Source organism: Punica granatum, chromosome 2, assembly GCF_007655135.1.
Source record: "Punica granatum isolate Tunisia-2019 chromosome 2, ASM765513v2, whole genome shotgun sequence".
Taxonomy (NCBI): Eukaryota; Viridiplantae; Streptophyta; class Magnoliopsida; order Myrtales; family Lythraceae; genus Punica; species Punica granatum.
This window is the reverse complement of record NC_045128.1, coordinates 13,396,154-13,411,276: the sequence shown is the minus strand read 5'-3', so window position 1 is coordinate 13,411,276 and position 15,123 is coordinate 13,396,154. Positions and strand designations below refer to the sequence as shown.

The 15,123-nt window shown below is 36.3% G+C and overlaps 1 protein-coding gene across 1 annotated transcript; it reads right to left on the bottom strand.

Moving 5' to 3' along the window:
• Positions 1-378: 378 nt before the first annotated feature.
• LOC116193686 (NDR1/HIN1-like protein 10) lies at positions 379-1,026 on the bottom strand. Its single transcript, XM_031522428.1, has one exon. It carries the CDS (start codon positions 1,024-1,026, stop codon positions 379-381), a length of 648 nt encoding a protein of 215 aa, XP_031378288.1.
• Positions 1,027-15,123: the final 14,097 nt, after the last annotated feature.

The following is a 15,123-nucleotide window of genomic DNA, read 5'->3' as shown; positions in this document are numbered from 1 at the left end:
GGAGAGATTTATCTCTAACTGTGCCAATCTGATTTTATCATGAATTAGTCAGTGTCCAATTGAATTTTCGAATATCAGGTAGTGCATATTAAAAAATTTACATTACGTAAACACAATAAGAGAGTACAAGACCGATACTTCTCTTTGTTTAGGCATCACTCATTAGCAAAACGTTATTCTCTCTTTTCGGTTAGAAGAAATTAAAGTGGCATGGAAAATCTCATTGAACCCGATATTTCTCATTCATTAGTATAACTTCATAACCAGATAGCGAGCAATGTCAATTAATTATGTCGAACGATTTTTCACAGCTCTAATTATTTATATATTTGCGGCTTAGAAGCCTATGCTTGAGGATCACTCTACGTGCTGTTGTCCTTAAACATAACCAAATAAACCCATCTCGCAGTTATTCCAGGCGTCATCAATGACCGAGATTTTGGCCTCCCCATGGGATGGAAATATGAAAACTAGGTCAGTACATGAGAAGTAAATATCTAATCCTCTTATCCACCAATTCAGGCTACCCACGCCAAATCTTCTTCCAGCCTGCAGATTGACATTGATGGAAGTCTCGCCTCGTGCATAGTCCGATTCGAGACACCTGGCCGCCCAACTGTTCGCTCTTGGCAAGGTCAAGTTGAAGAGAGCTCGAAGTATCGTCCGGTTGTTCGTTTCCTGAATAAAAGGGTGTATTGAAACACGGGATAAGAGCTCATTGCTGTAGTACATGGTGGCCTCTATATTGTTATACTTCACGAGGAAGTGCTTGTTGGGGTTTTTGACGGAGATAAGGATATTCCAGGTAGAGTCAACTCTAGAAGAAGTGACGTTGAATGAGTATAGGGAGGAGGCAGGATCGATTCGAACATCGGGGATCATCATGTTCGGTAGGATCACGAAGAGGGCGAAGAGGAAAACAATGGTGGTGGTGATTGAGACTTTAATGCAAGGAAATACAAGCTTCTCGCATGGAGCACGTACTGGCCATGAGCATTGGACAGTTTGTGTATCCGGCTGTGCCATTACTAGAGCAGTCGGAAACCAACGGTTTTGTGGCTTCAGTGTAGATAGTAAGAGAATATTTATATCTTCACTCATAAAGAAATAGAATGAATCCGTGATGAAGGAAGCCTACTATTACTCGATGATGAGGATCGATGTTTTGCTTGGCTTAAACGGCAATTTATACGACTTTGATGATTGTGGCTAGCCAGTTAGAAATCAAAAGTTAATCCATGTTGACTTTCCCATCCATGGTCATTTGCACAAAGGAAGCCAAAAGGCAAGGCCACTAAGGCCTTCCTCCTAAGCCCCCCAATTTTTGCCCGTAAAGGCATGAATGAATACATTAAACTATATTATACAAACAAGGATTGGTAAGTGATTCCACGTTTATTCTACTTAAACAACGTCTCAAACTCGAATCTTGTAAATAAATAAAAAAAAGTTAATTGAAGAGTTTTACCTTTTAGTGGGCCGACTCAACTCAAACATGATTAGTCGGGGCCCGTTGAATTTCCGAATATTATGATTCACACAAAAAAATATATTAAAGTTATATATTATTATCTAATAAAAGATCTCAAATATTAAAATTTTATAATTTAATTTTTAAAAATTCCATTGTTCCATGTTTTATTAATAAAACAGATACATACTATTCACTTGCCTGAATTTTTATTTTTCTCCATAAACGGCCCCAATTTATCCTTATTATTTCCACAAAACCAACTTCTTATTTTCCTCTTTACCTACCATCATTTGGGGGATTCTGTGATGAAATCAATCAAATTGGTTGCACCATACAACCATGAAAATTACTAAAAATTTAAATAAAATGTATATATATTTCTAAAAAATTAAGTAAAACTCTTTGAGATATATGTAAAATAAACTTCAAAATTTATTTAACTTTCATTGGAATTTGTGTAATTTATTTTGGAATGTGTATAATTTAATTTATTTATTAGTAATTAACTAGAAAGTTACATAAATTACTGTTAATTAAAGTAGTTTACTTTGATTTTGAAGTAATTTATTTTGATTGTACCATACAACCACTTTAAGTGATTACACCATAGACCTTCCCATCATTTGGAGATCATTTTATTCTTCCTGCCAATGACTCTCTTTAATTTTCATTTTGGCTGTCAGGTTGAACTTCTTGTTTCTTAGAAAAAAAAAGTTTCTTAGAAAACAAGTATTGCCTTAGTCATTTTAATTCTTATTTTCTGGGTTGTAACAAATAATGAAGAAAGCAATATCATTCCATTTTTGGTTGACATATTCAACTAATAAAATCGCTTCGACGCATTAGTATAAAGTGAATTCTTTTACTATGTATTAAGTAAATCAACTTCCATACTCATGTCATGGTATTTAATTTTATTGTCTTAACTTATATTTTTCAGTTTTGAATTAATACATGTATATTATCTCTCGTGCTTTGTAAGTATCAACTAGGTAGATTTTAACGAGTTTCATCTAAAAAAGGTAAAATAAAAAATTCAATAAAAAAATAAGTTTATTTTATAATAAATTAAAAGCCTAGTAATAAAATTTGAATTTATGCCCATGACTCTCAGTCTCTCGGGCTGCCCTGCATTTGCATACAGTGATCCCGTTATCGTAAGGGATGTCTATGGCATCATCACTTTTTTTTTGGGGTAAAATACGGGGCAAAAACCTAACGTCATCACTTTTTTGTACGATCACTTTTCTAAATTATTGGATTTTAACTATTTAAGTGCAAATAAGTAAATGAATGATCATCTGACGGTTTAGAAAATGAGTACATCACAACATTTGTTGTTGTATTACTTTCTGTACAACTTTTAACTTCGAATGAATACCTGACCAATCGTTGAGAGCTACACATACATCAAAGTCTGAATATTCGACCATGAGCTCGTTCTAGAATCCTACTATCAGAGTATACTATTGGGAAGAACCGAAAAAAGGTATATTGATGAGCTCATCCTTATCATATGATCCCATTAAGATTGTTATGATTATAGTCATTAAATCTAAGTATGGAAATTTCCTAGGAGTTTTGGTAGGTGTGTTGAAAGTGACGGGTGTAATCACTCAATCACGCTTTGCGACTTAATTATTTCTTAATTACCATCCCAACTGGCCTCAATTTTATTTAATGGCCTGGAATCTCACGTTAGTGTATTTTTCTTTTTCTTTTTTTTCCTTCACGCTTTAGTTGGGGAGTGAAGAATAAGTGCCCCATAACAGACAACGACAGATTACGTGAATCATAAGCCCGTCATAAAGTTTCTGAACTAATACTAATATTCATGAAGACGAGTTTTGAAATATTTGGATTATATGTTATGACTAGTTGGATTGCAAAGTGAAATCTATCATCCTCGACTTCCGTACTTGGATTTACATGTTGAATCTCGGTATTCATCCCTCCATATTTTTGTTATATTCCCGCATTATTTTCCGCTCAATTGCAGTTATCACAAGACTCCTGTAACAACACGATATGAGATGGCCGTAAAAATTAGAATTGAAAACCATTAATATGTGGTGAAATCCTCGGGAAGAGAAACATCCACGCGAAGAGCAAAATAATCCACTAGATATTAAATCGAATATTATGGCCCTCACAACACATATTTCTCAATCCCAAATTCCGTTACGAACCTCACATCAAGAAGAGTCTAATCCGATCTCTTAATTCTCTTCACCTTCCTCACCCTAATACCCTAGAGTGACAAGAAATGTATTTGAGAGAATTCTTCAAAGATCCAGCATTACCATTCCTGTGATTCTAAAGTCTTTTAATTGAACCCCCAATGGGCCAGGGTTGCACAGTAATTGAAGCACCTTTTCCAATTAGTACAAAATCCTATATGTTCATCAAAAAAATATATCCTAAAAATATCATAATATCTCTTCAAAAATATATCTAAATTCTGAGATTATACGAAATCTTGAAATTATAGAAATAATATCTTCTCTGATTTTGGCTTCGGTAATCGGATCTTCGAATATCTAAGCTTAATGCAACACATGTCCGACAATTACTAGACAGTAATGTAGTTGGAAGATCACTATTAGTAGTAAAAGTCTTATTACATAAATCAATTCACGATATGATATCCAAGAACTGCTGCCCAAAGATTGTAACGTGATTGTGCAACACGTTTTCAAAAATGAAATTTCTGTGTTGATTATCTTGCTCGTAGAGCTACTTTTATTTCCTTTCAATCTCTTGTTTCGGTGCCTAATGGCTTTAGTCATCTTTTACTAGGCGATCTTGTAAGGGCTCTTACTACGCCTTTGTAACTCTGCTTGATTTTAATTTTGGGTGTTGAACCCATATCCTATTGAAAAAAAAAATGACGATACGATATTTGAATTATTATGTAATATTTTCCATCACACGTGAGTTGAGATAATGATCTATGTTCAACTGACATGATTTTTTTTCAAATGTGCATATCCTAATATCCGAAAACATACTAGACACCAACTAATTCAGTTTTAGCAAAGTCGGTAGACTAAGAGATAAAGCTCTTCTCCATTACTAAAATTCAAAGCTAAGACATTTCTTAAAGAAAACAATCTCCAAATCACTCAAAACAATTCATGTTAGTTGTTGCATTTAATTATTTAATGCAAGAAAACATGGGTCACATCAATTATCATAGGATAAATTTATCAACAATTCTATATATTGTATTTTTCCTTGTAAGATCTATATATATATATATATATATATAATTCGTTTTATCCGATTATAAATAAGGCCCATGAGCTTCAAAAGGAATAGATAGAGAAGAAAATATAAAAGTACGAGAAACTCCATAAATAAAAATTAAACCCAAAACCTCTTAGTTCCAAATTATTACTGCAATAAAATCTCTCCTTTCAAGTTCCAACCATCTTAAAGTTTAGTACATGTGCCATTTTGTAAAAGATTTTCAGCTTATTTGGCACCAACTGAGCGCAAGGCAAAGAGAGGGTCGGGGGACTGGTCCGGTTCCCCCCCCCCCCCCCCCCCCCCCCCCCCCCCCCCCCCCCCCCCCCCAAAATGATGAGACGACCCTGGATATTTTATTAACTGAGACTGTATTTTTTTAATACGTTTGAAACCCCAATGAACAGACTTCTTTTTTTTTTCTTTTTTTTCCTTAAAAGGAAATATTAACTTCGGATCGAATTTATTACAAGAATGGTATATGCAATGATAGTCCATTTGCTGACTCAAAGTTTATGACTCTGGATTTGCATATTAAACTATATTTTTTTAGATGGTCGAGGTTTTTCTTGGCTTAAAAACCAACTTAATGAACAATAAGGGTAAGGTGCAACTGGAACATTAGGCTTCATGTGAATATATAGACATTATCACCAGTATAAGAGTAAATCTGGTGGTCAGATCAAGCCGACTTGAGCAAATCCAAGCCGATAGGCCTACAACTTCATGGTCTCATCACAAAAAAAAAAAAAGGATCGATTGAATCACTTTTCTGACTGGTCCAAGCATACCATGTGCACTATGGCTATCCATTCCTAGTAATTTATTTTCTCTAGTCTCCTAACAGGATTTGATACAAAGTACTGAAGAAGATGCGCAAATTTCTTTACCATCTAATCATCCTCTTACTATGTGATTCATATTTTTTTATATGAATTATTCATATTCTTTTTTATATGAGTTTGTGTTATTCATCTTCCAGTGCCACTTTATAAAGTATCCTTCAAATCATTGTTAATAAAGTGGGCTGATCTTTTTTCCCCTCTTTGAGGAGTTGATCTCCCTTTTTGGATTGTTAGAGTCATATTTACATGCGCGCACTGTCAACACTATCACATCCACACAATAATGATACTGAAAAAGAAAAAAGGGTACAGAAGAGAACTGTCCATTCGACTTACAATTTTATAATACGCGGTCTTATTCTTGGGCAACTAGTTTCAATTATATTTTTGAATCGATGTTCTGTTTTTAAGATATTGGATAACATTTTTGGTGAGATCAAGAAGTACTCTATTTTATCAGTTTAGTTTGATTCTCTTTTCACTATTAGTTAATCATGTCATAAAGTATTTTTAGTATGTTTTGATCTCTTGCACCGTAAGTAAAGTCATTTCAATAGTAATACTGTAATTTAAAGATTATATCAATTGAGGTTTTTGGGCACTTTGCGATACGCAGTTTCTCATGCATTTACTCCATAAAGCATTTCTCATTCATTTCCTCGACAAATTCTATTAGTCACTCGAGAAAGTGTGGGAAGAGTGCTCATTTACTAGGAAAGCAAATCCAAACTAGAAAATACGCCGCCTTTAGGAGTAAGTGCTTCCCCCTAAACAAATAATTTTCCTTAATCTATACCATAAACAAAGACTGTTCCTGAGAATTTTAGGTTAATCCTCTTTAAGCAAGTTTCGCGGCTTCTGTCACTCAGAGATTCTGTGCCAAACAGTTGTTACATGCCATGAAAGAGATACGATATTAAAAAAAACCTTAAAATACTTCAGACAATAGATCGTGCTAAGTTTTTTATTATTATTTTTATTACCTAACCGAATCCATTCGATTTTCATTCTGGAAAGGTTCGATAATCTCTAACTTTCCATGAAATCCCTATTATAAGAGGGCGACACTAGCTATAAGATCCGCCGCCAGTTTGAAGTCTTCTTTGGATAATTTAACGCACTCAGTCGCAGCCAATAGAATTATCTAATGTGCACCCAAAAAAGAAAATTCAAAAATTAGTGACTAGAGAGAAAAGGAGATGTAATACATGCAGTCACTTAAATTTTTACTTGATAGTCTAAAGATTTTAGATTTGATTTCTAAAAAGAGATTCTTGTTTGACGGTTTTTATAACTCCACAATGCACGGGCCGAAAAAAATTATATAGAATTAATAGAGTTCCACGAGAACTTGACTTGAAATTCTACGAGCATTCGAATTATCACAACCTAATCAAAGTTAATACAATCAAAAACTGTTCTAGGTGAGGCAAGAGAAATGCAATAGGATTAATGATCAAGGGATCCCAAGAGTCGGAACTATGCGCCTTAGCGAGTTTCAACGCTTTCCCTTGGCAACATGCTCAAGCACATGCTCTATTTCGATCCCAAGAGCCCTAAACCGTTAATACTATTGATTCTCTAGAATTACCTCAGATCGCATATCTGAGAGACTTTTTTTCTGATGTGCAAGATCCTCATACGAGGCAAGCATAAAGCATACTTGAAGTCAGATTCTGGTATTGAAAAACTACTTGAAACCCTAAAACCCCTAGCCCAGAAGAGAAGAATTTAGAAGATCATTGAGAGAGTGAGAGGTGCTAAAGATTTCTTGTATTCAGCTTTTGATTGATTCAATACAGAGGGGGAGCTACCATTTTATAGGCAAAGCTTAGTACGACATGATAGATAGATACTTTCATATGGCTGACATTTATGGCTTGTTATTACAACTGAGGCCAACTAATACGACCCAACACAATTATGAGACTCAATAATGACAGAATAAACTTAATTATAGAGCTTCACTATTTCTTGAATGGCTCGTGTGACGGTGACATGTTGGGGTTGGAGTCAATGAAGTTATCTAGAGGTTTCCACTATGCCTTGTCCCATGGCCAGCTTTCCTGAGAAAGAATGTTTCACCAACCGTCATCATTAGACTGCACGAGTAGTACAGGCTGAGGCCAACTGGATCGATCTTGTAAGTTAACGCTTGTGCTGGGTCCTGCTTGGTCATTAGCTCAGACCCTTGGTTGAGAGCTGGGATATGGCTGGTCTCCAACTGTCTGGACTAGTGGTTCAACTAGAGGATTAATGTCCAGCTGCATGAGAACCTCCAGATCAGGAGAATTTGGATCTTGGGAGTCAATGGCAGGGATCGGATTGTCCCCGTTATATTCCTTTAAGGCCCGTTGGATGATAGGCCCGGTTAACAGGTAGTCGCTTGGATAGTCCCATGGGACCTAGACTTCAGCTGGTGGCCATATGACTCGTGGGACCACTACGTTTTTATCACAGATCACCCTTTGGAATTCCTTGTATTGGTCTTCAAGGTCTAGGATGTCCGTGGTGAAATACCTCAAAGGAGTAAGTCTATTGAAACCTCGTAGGTTCGCCCTGTGCTTGGAGTATCGTTCCGCGCCTTGGAACCTTACTCCATGTTTGTTTAAACAGGATGATAGTGTGCCTGTTCAGTTGAGGTAATTGGGTGCACTTTCCTAGCTTCTTGAGTGAACATAGCTTCCCATTTTGGGATAAGCCAGAACCATATTAGGAATTGGAGGAAATGCGTATCGGGGTTCTGATCTTTTGTGGGATAGCTGAGCATCTCTTTAACTAGTGTGTTATGCCTGAGAAATCTGATGATTTGTTCCAGGTCAAACTAGATTTCAATGGTATAGCTGTGACACAAATACCAGAACAGCCATTTCATATCCTCAGGGTATGGCCAGGTTTTAGAATGTCTGAACATGTGGATAAATGGATAGTAAGGATGCATCCCGAAGGGATAGAGGGTGAATCTTCCATAGTATCATAATATGCTCCACTGGTATTCTCAGATCAGGCTTTGAGCCTCGATTAGGAATGTCTTCTCCCTTACTAGCTGTGTGACTTCAGGGGAATATCACCCCTAAGTTTTCTAGGGGATCCTGGTCTCCAATGTGTACCTACAGTTTAGTTTTGGGCCTACAGTGTAGTGAACATGCAGATGACAGGCATAACCTGTAATGACTGCCCCATTTGCACTTGGTCCTTCCTTAACTAGAAGTTCGCCAGAGTGCTGTGCTGCCCCTAGATATTTTTTACCTCAAAGCCAAACTTAGAGAATCATTCAACCCATCTAAGGAGTTGAAGATGAGACAATTGATTCTGCTTAAACTGGAACATCTTGAGGAAACTGGACAGTCCATTTCTACACTTAACTTATGTCCAATGAGATGGAACTCAAACTTCTTGATCCCATTCATAACCGCTAGGATTTCCTTGAAAATTGAATGGTAGTGTTATTCTGACAGCTTGAATCTGCCATTCTTGTATCCACTGATATATAATTTATCGTGGATTTCTTCTATTAGAACTGCACCCCAGTACTTGTCACTTGCGTCTGTCTGGCATATTTTTTTACCTATAAAGGGAATTTGGAGTGGAGGCAAGGACTGTAATTGAGCCTTCAGCTCTTCTATTGCCTTGGTTTAAGCTGATCCACATACTAAGGCATCCTTCTTCAACATCTTCTCCAGAGGGCGAGTGAGCCATGCTATCTTTGGAAGGAAGTCCCTAAAATAGTTCACAGTACCAAGAAATTATTGGATCTGTTTCTTAGTAAGTGATTCATCATGGTACTTGAGTAGCTCCTGGGCCACATGAGACTCCAATTGGTACTGGCCATCAACGAGTTTCATTCCAAGGAACTGGATTTCCTTTTGACTAACTACCATATTCTTCTCATAGAGCATAATTCCATAGCTTGAGACAGTATCTAAGAACTGGCAGAGCAGATGGACATGGGGCTCTTTAATTGGATTGAACAGAAGGATAACATCGATATAAACAAGGGCTCAGTCCATGATAAGACTGAAGACCTGGCACATGGCCTTATAAAACAGTGATGGAGTTGTATGAAGCCCATATGGCATGACTTTCCACTAGTAATGATCGTTCGGGATTCAGAACCCAATTTTGGCTATGTCTTCTGAATGGATCTCGAGTTGCCAAAAACCAGCCTTCAAGTTGAACTTTGAAAACACCTTAGCCTGAGATAGGCTAGTAAAAAGAGCTCATTTATTGGGTAGTGGGAACCTGACATCCTAGAGGAAATGATTGAGGCGCTGGTAATTGATAACCAGCCGGAGTTTGCCTCGAACTTGCTTCGACCTTGTGTTAGCATAAAAGGCCTCACAGGCCCATGGTGAATTGAAGGGCACTATGAGATCCTATTGTAGCAATTCTGCACACTCAAAGGCGGCAAGTTGCTGATGCTCATGGCTCATTCCTGCCTTTGTTGGGTTAATGTCCTCATTCTTTTTTAACGACAATCTTACAAAAAACTACTCATTCTTCCACAATGGATGATGACACTTCTTGAGGAACTCATGGTGAGAGTCCACATAAGACCGCTACTTAAGGTCTTCAATCAGTTGCTCCATTTCTTCTTGCTGTGCCATGAAGAGTCGAGGAATTTGCACATACGGCTGAAAGTACTTCTTAAATCTGACTCTTTCTGGCATCATCCTGAGCTTAGCCATCTTGGTAATAATGTCCTAGTTGATAACAACATCCTTCTTGGGAGGAGCTGATCCAAGCACATTGTTAATAAGTGAACAGCCAGGAAAAAACTGGATCTTGATCGGCTTACTAATCAAGTGAGTAGAAAACACCTTACTGGAGACAATGCTGAAATGCTTAGTAAAAGGCTTCCAACAATCTCGGGGAGTGCCTTCGGATTCATAATGATTTGTGCGGCTCTAGTGTCTAAGAATGCAATAACTTTGACAGGCTTTTCATATTTTGAGGAATAAGTGGATACTGGAACATGGGGGGTCGAGTTCACCAAGTTAATCTCTTCAACTGCCTCTGCCGCCATGTAGCATGAGTCAAACTCAGTCTCTAAAAAGTCAGAGTCAAAATATGTGAGAAATTCCAATGTCGCAACGGATGAAGGTCCAGCCTCTTCGTCTAGAGAAAAGAGTGACTCTACGTCATCTTTCTCCGGGGAAATGCCAGTAGTAGTTTCGAGTTTTTGGACTAGCTTTACTCCTCTCTTTAGGGCGTTTAGACAGTTCTTTGTGAAATGGCTAGGCCTGTTGTAGATGTAGCACCTCGAGGATTTGTACTTCTTCCCGAATCTCCTATTTCTTCCTCAGGTACTTCCATTTCTTTCCAGAATATTTCCTAGATTTGGCCTTTGACATTTTCCACTTCTTGTAGTGCTTCTTCTTCTTTGTAGAGCACCTTCAGGTTTTGTCTCTACTGGAGCACATGACATAGAATCCTGGTCTTTTACAAGCTTTGTCCATGGCTCGGTAATCTACTTTCATACAATCCTTAATGACTTGCCTTTCTCTGCTAAGGTCATCAAAGGCTAAAAGAACTTCCTACTGGATTTCTCCAACAGTCCAGTCAATGACTCTTCTTCCTCTTGACTGTAAAGCTCATTCAGTGGCTCCCGCTAGGACAACAGGAATAGAAGAGAGGAAGGCTTGCTTCAGGGAGATGTTACCGCCAAGCTCATTGAACAAGAGCACCATGTGCTTGAAGTAGAGATTTAAGTGCTTCCTTTTATAAGAACAACACATTCACTCAAAGAACTCAAAGGTCATGAGGGTTTCTGACGAAGTACACATGCATCAGCCGAATGGCTTATACGGGATTTTGCATGAGGAAATAAATATGGTCTTGTTCTCCCATAATGGTCCACCAATTTCGTAATGTCCCATAAAACCGGGATACGAAATCTTACAGTATGTCATGGTTATTGTGGATGGTAAGTGCTCACTAAGTGAGGTAGGCCAGGAACTCTTGAAGCTTGTCTGGCCATTTTGAATAAGGGATATCGTCTAGAGTAAAGACGAGATTCCCCATTGGTAGTGCTGCTATTGATGCTTGCTGCATGTCTGAAACTTTTGATTGTGCATCATTGTCCGGGTCAACTCTCGGCCCTCTTCCCATCATCTTCAAGGGCAGATAAGAGTCTTTTGTTTCCCAAGACGAAGCTTTTGAGGCTTCTGGTGAGGTCTTAGGTTCCTCTTCTTCTTCTGCTAAAGCAAACGAGCCTTCTTCATGTTGTCTTCTTTGGACAATCATCTGATCAGCTTAACAGTGCTCCTTGAGAAAGGAGCTTAGAGGATTTTCCTTTGAGGAAACCATAAAGGCTTCCTAGGTCTTTTCTTCTTCTTCTTCCTCCTTTTCTTCTTGGGCCTTGAGGTAGAAGGAACTTCTGTAGGAGGAGTTGCATACACCTCTTTCTTTCTTCGTGCTGCCTCTGTAGCCTGTCGAGCCCTATCCTATAGTTCAACAAGGCTAGCCCTAGCAGACTGTTGCTCTTCTCGAGAAAGGAAAAACATGGAAGGCCTAGAAGTTGTCTCTTATTGGTCTCTCCAAAAACTTAAAGAGGCTTGTGGTTGGGGACGTTGGTGGTGATGGTGCCAATGCTCCAGAAAGAGCCACAATCTGATTTATCAGTTTGCAAATTTCTTCCTCCTTTCTGTCCAGATCAATCTGAAAATAGGAAACATGAAGAGCTTCTTGTATCTCCTTTAACCGCTTTTGTAGAACCCGGAGGAGTGACTGGGTTTCCTGATGGTGTCAATCAACCTTGATAATTAGTTGGCTACCTGTATTGTCAAAGAGTCCACTTTGATCCCGATGGATAAGAGGACGCAGTTTTGTGTTGCCGCGTTCTCGGACTACCAGTTGAGGACAACCTCCCCAGTAGTTATGGTTTTAAGGTTTCCCCTTTCATTATGACCGATTGGGTTTGGGACCTTGAAGGCATGAGTATGCCTCCCTTCACTGTCAGTGAATTGCCCTGGCTGGGGGAACTCCTTGTCATAGTCTGACGAAGTCTGGTAGATCATGCAGGAGGGAACTGCTTGGGGAACCGCAACTATATGTTCTTTTTGTTCCATCTTGTGAACAAACTTCTCTGTAATGGAGACTAGCACCATATCTTTGAGATAGTCACGAACTTCTACGGGATTCTCTCACTTCTGCTTTTTGACCCATTTAAGAATGGGTTTGTAGCAAGGTAGCACCTAGAGGGTCGATAAACCTGGAAAGAACTTAAATTTAATTGGTGAGATGACATAGGAAAACAATTTTCCCCACATTTCACTAATTCGATCTACTTCCTCTTTCTCTAATTCGATTAAGACCCAATCTACTAATCTTAATTTTACAAGTATTTTCTAAGTATCTTTCGAATTGCTTAGGAAAAATATCTAACTTCACCAATTCCCTATATTTCTATGGGAATTGCAATTATGCTAAATTCATTAAATTTCAACTTGAATTGACTACCTAAGGTGTGTAAGTATATTCCTATCTTACCCACCAATCAACTCGATCCTCGAGATTGAACTTAGGCTACTCTATCCGTGTACCAAACTTGAAATCCGTTTTACCAATTCATTCAAATTAATAATCATAACAACTATTGATCATGCAATTACAGGCATTAAGCACAAGATGATAGAACAAGATCAAAAACTAATTAGGTCAATAGAAATAAACAAATTAACTACATGTGGATTCATTGTAATCTTAGCATATGAAATTTAGTCCATAGGAATGAAAAAACACATTGACGATTTTAATGTAGACATCGAAATCAAAGGAAATCAATAAAAGTATTAAGATAACTCCCTAGAACCCAAAATTGACTTCTTCTCTATTATGCCTTCTGCCTTTTGCCGTCCACACTAAAACTAACGCTAAGTTTTCCATATATAAAGAGAACTAAAGCTAGCAAATAAAATCCAAGAAATCTCCCTAATTTAGTTTGCCTATCTATAAAAATTTAACTTCCTAAAATTAAGCACAATGGAAATCTAATAATATCTTCTCTTCTAAACTTGGTAATCATGATATTCCACGAGATATTTCCTTCCAAGAGAATCTGCAAATAATTTTGAAATAATTTGGAAGTGCAAAATTAATATATCCCCATTTAGGTGGTGCACACCAAACAAGAAAATATATAAAGTTGTATCTCATGCAATAAATAGGGGCATAATTGTAAATCTATACAATTAACTCATAATATAATTTGTAGAATGAACAAATAATATGAACAAATAGAAATAAATAAATCGATATTTATAAACAGTCCATTTGATGATTTAATTTCAAATTCGTATGGAATATAATATGAACAAATTATATATATATAATCGTATTTCGTGCAATAAACATGGGTGCCATTGTAAATACAAACCATCTAAAATTTTAATTTAATAATTGAAATAATTTTAAGTAAATTAAAAGTAATTTAATAATTGAAATAGTTTTAAGTAAATTAAAAGTAATTTAATTTCATATATATTTTTTAGCCAAATTCTATGCAAGACATTTACTCTATGTGATATAACACGGAATTACATATTAAAATATGAATCATATTTTTATAATGACTCCTCAATAAAAAAATAATTTATAACATATTAATTTTGAAGTGATAGATGACTTTAGAGTTTATAATTGAACTAAAATTCATAAATAAAAAATATTAATGTATAATCAAACTTTGATCTTACAAATCTCCATTCTAAGTTCATGTAAAAAAAACTTAGTATAACAAAAATAATGTTCATATTAGTTGAAACAAATAATTTTTCCAGCAAATAAAATTAATTATAAAATATTCATTTATAATTGGGACCATGATTTACATAAACTTACCTTATTTAAAACCCAAATGTATAATTACATTAAAAAATTAAGAAGTGTAATTATACTTTTAAATGTAAAATTTTCAATGAAATGTCATGTAAAACTACCTGTGCGTAAATATTAATATATAAGTTGATTTTGATATTACAAATCTTCGTTCTTTGTTTAAGCTAAAAATTTTAGTATGAAATATAACGTTCATATTATATGAAACAAATAATTCTCCAAAGGTAAAAAAATAATTATAACATATATTTAGTTATACTTTGTCCCATAATTTATATAAATTTACTTTATTCTGAAACATAAAAAAGTATAATTACATTTGAAAATATTAAGGTGAGTAATCTTACTTTTGAGTGTAAAATATTCAATGAAATTTCATAAAAAAATTATCCGTGCAATGCATGGGTAAGAAAGGCTAATATACCCATATAATACTCCTCTTTCCAAAATAAATACTAGACATTTGTGCAAGTAAATGTAACATAGGAAAAGGAAGTAGTTATTCACCGAAAAAATTCACAGAAAAAAAAAAAGAAAGCAACTTATCGTAAAAAGAAAAGAAAAAGAAAGTAGTTTTTTTGCTAGGTAAAATACCGGGCAGCAATAGCGGCGATATTACCACCTCCCGCTAATGTTTGGAATCTCGTGTTTAATTTCAAACATATCGGACGAACTGAACAATCAGCGCAAATACTGATCCTATCAGCGTAGAGTATA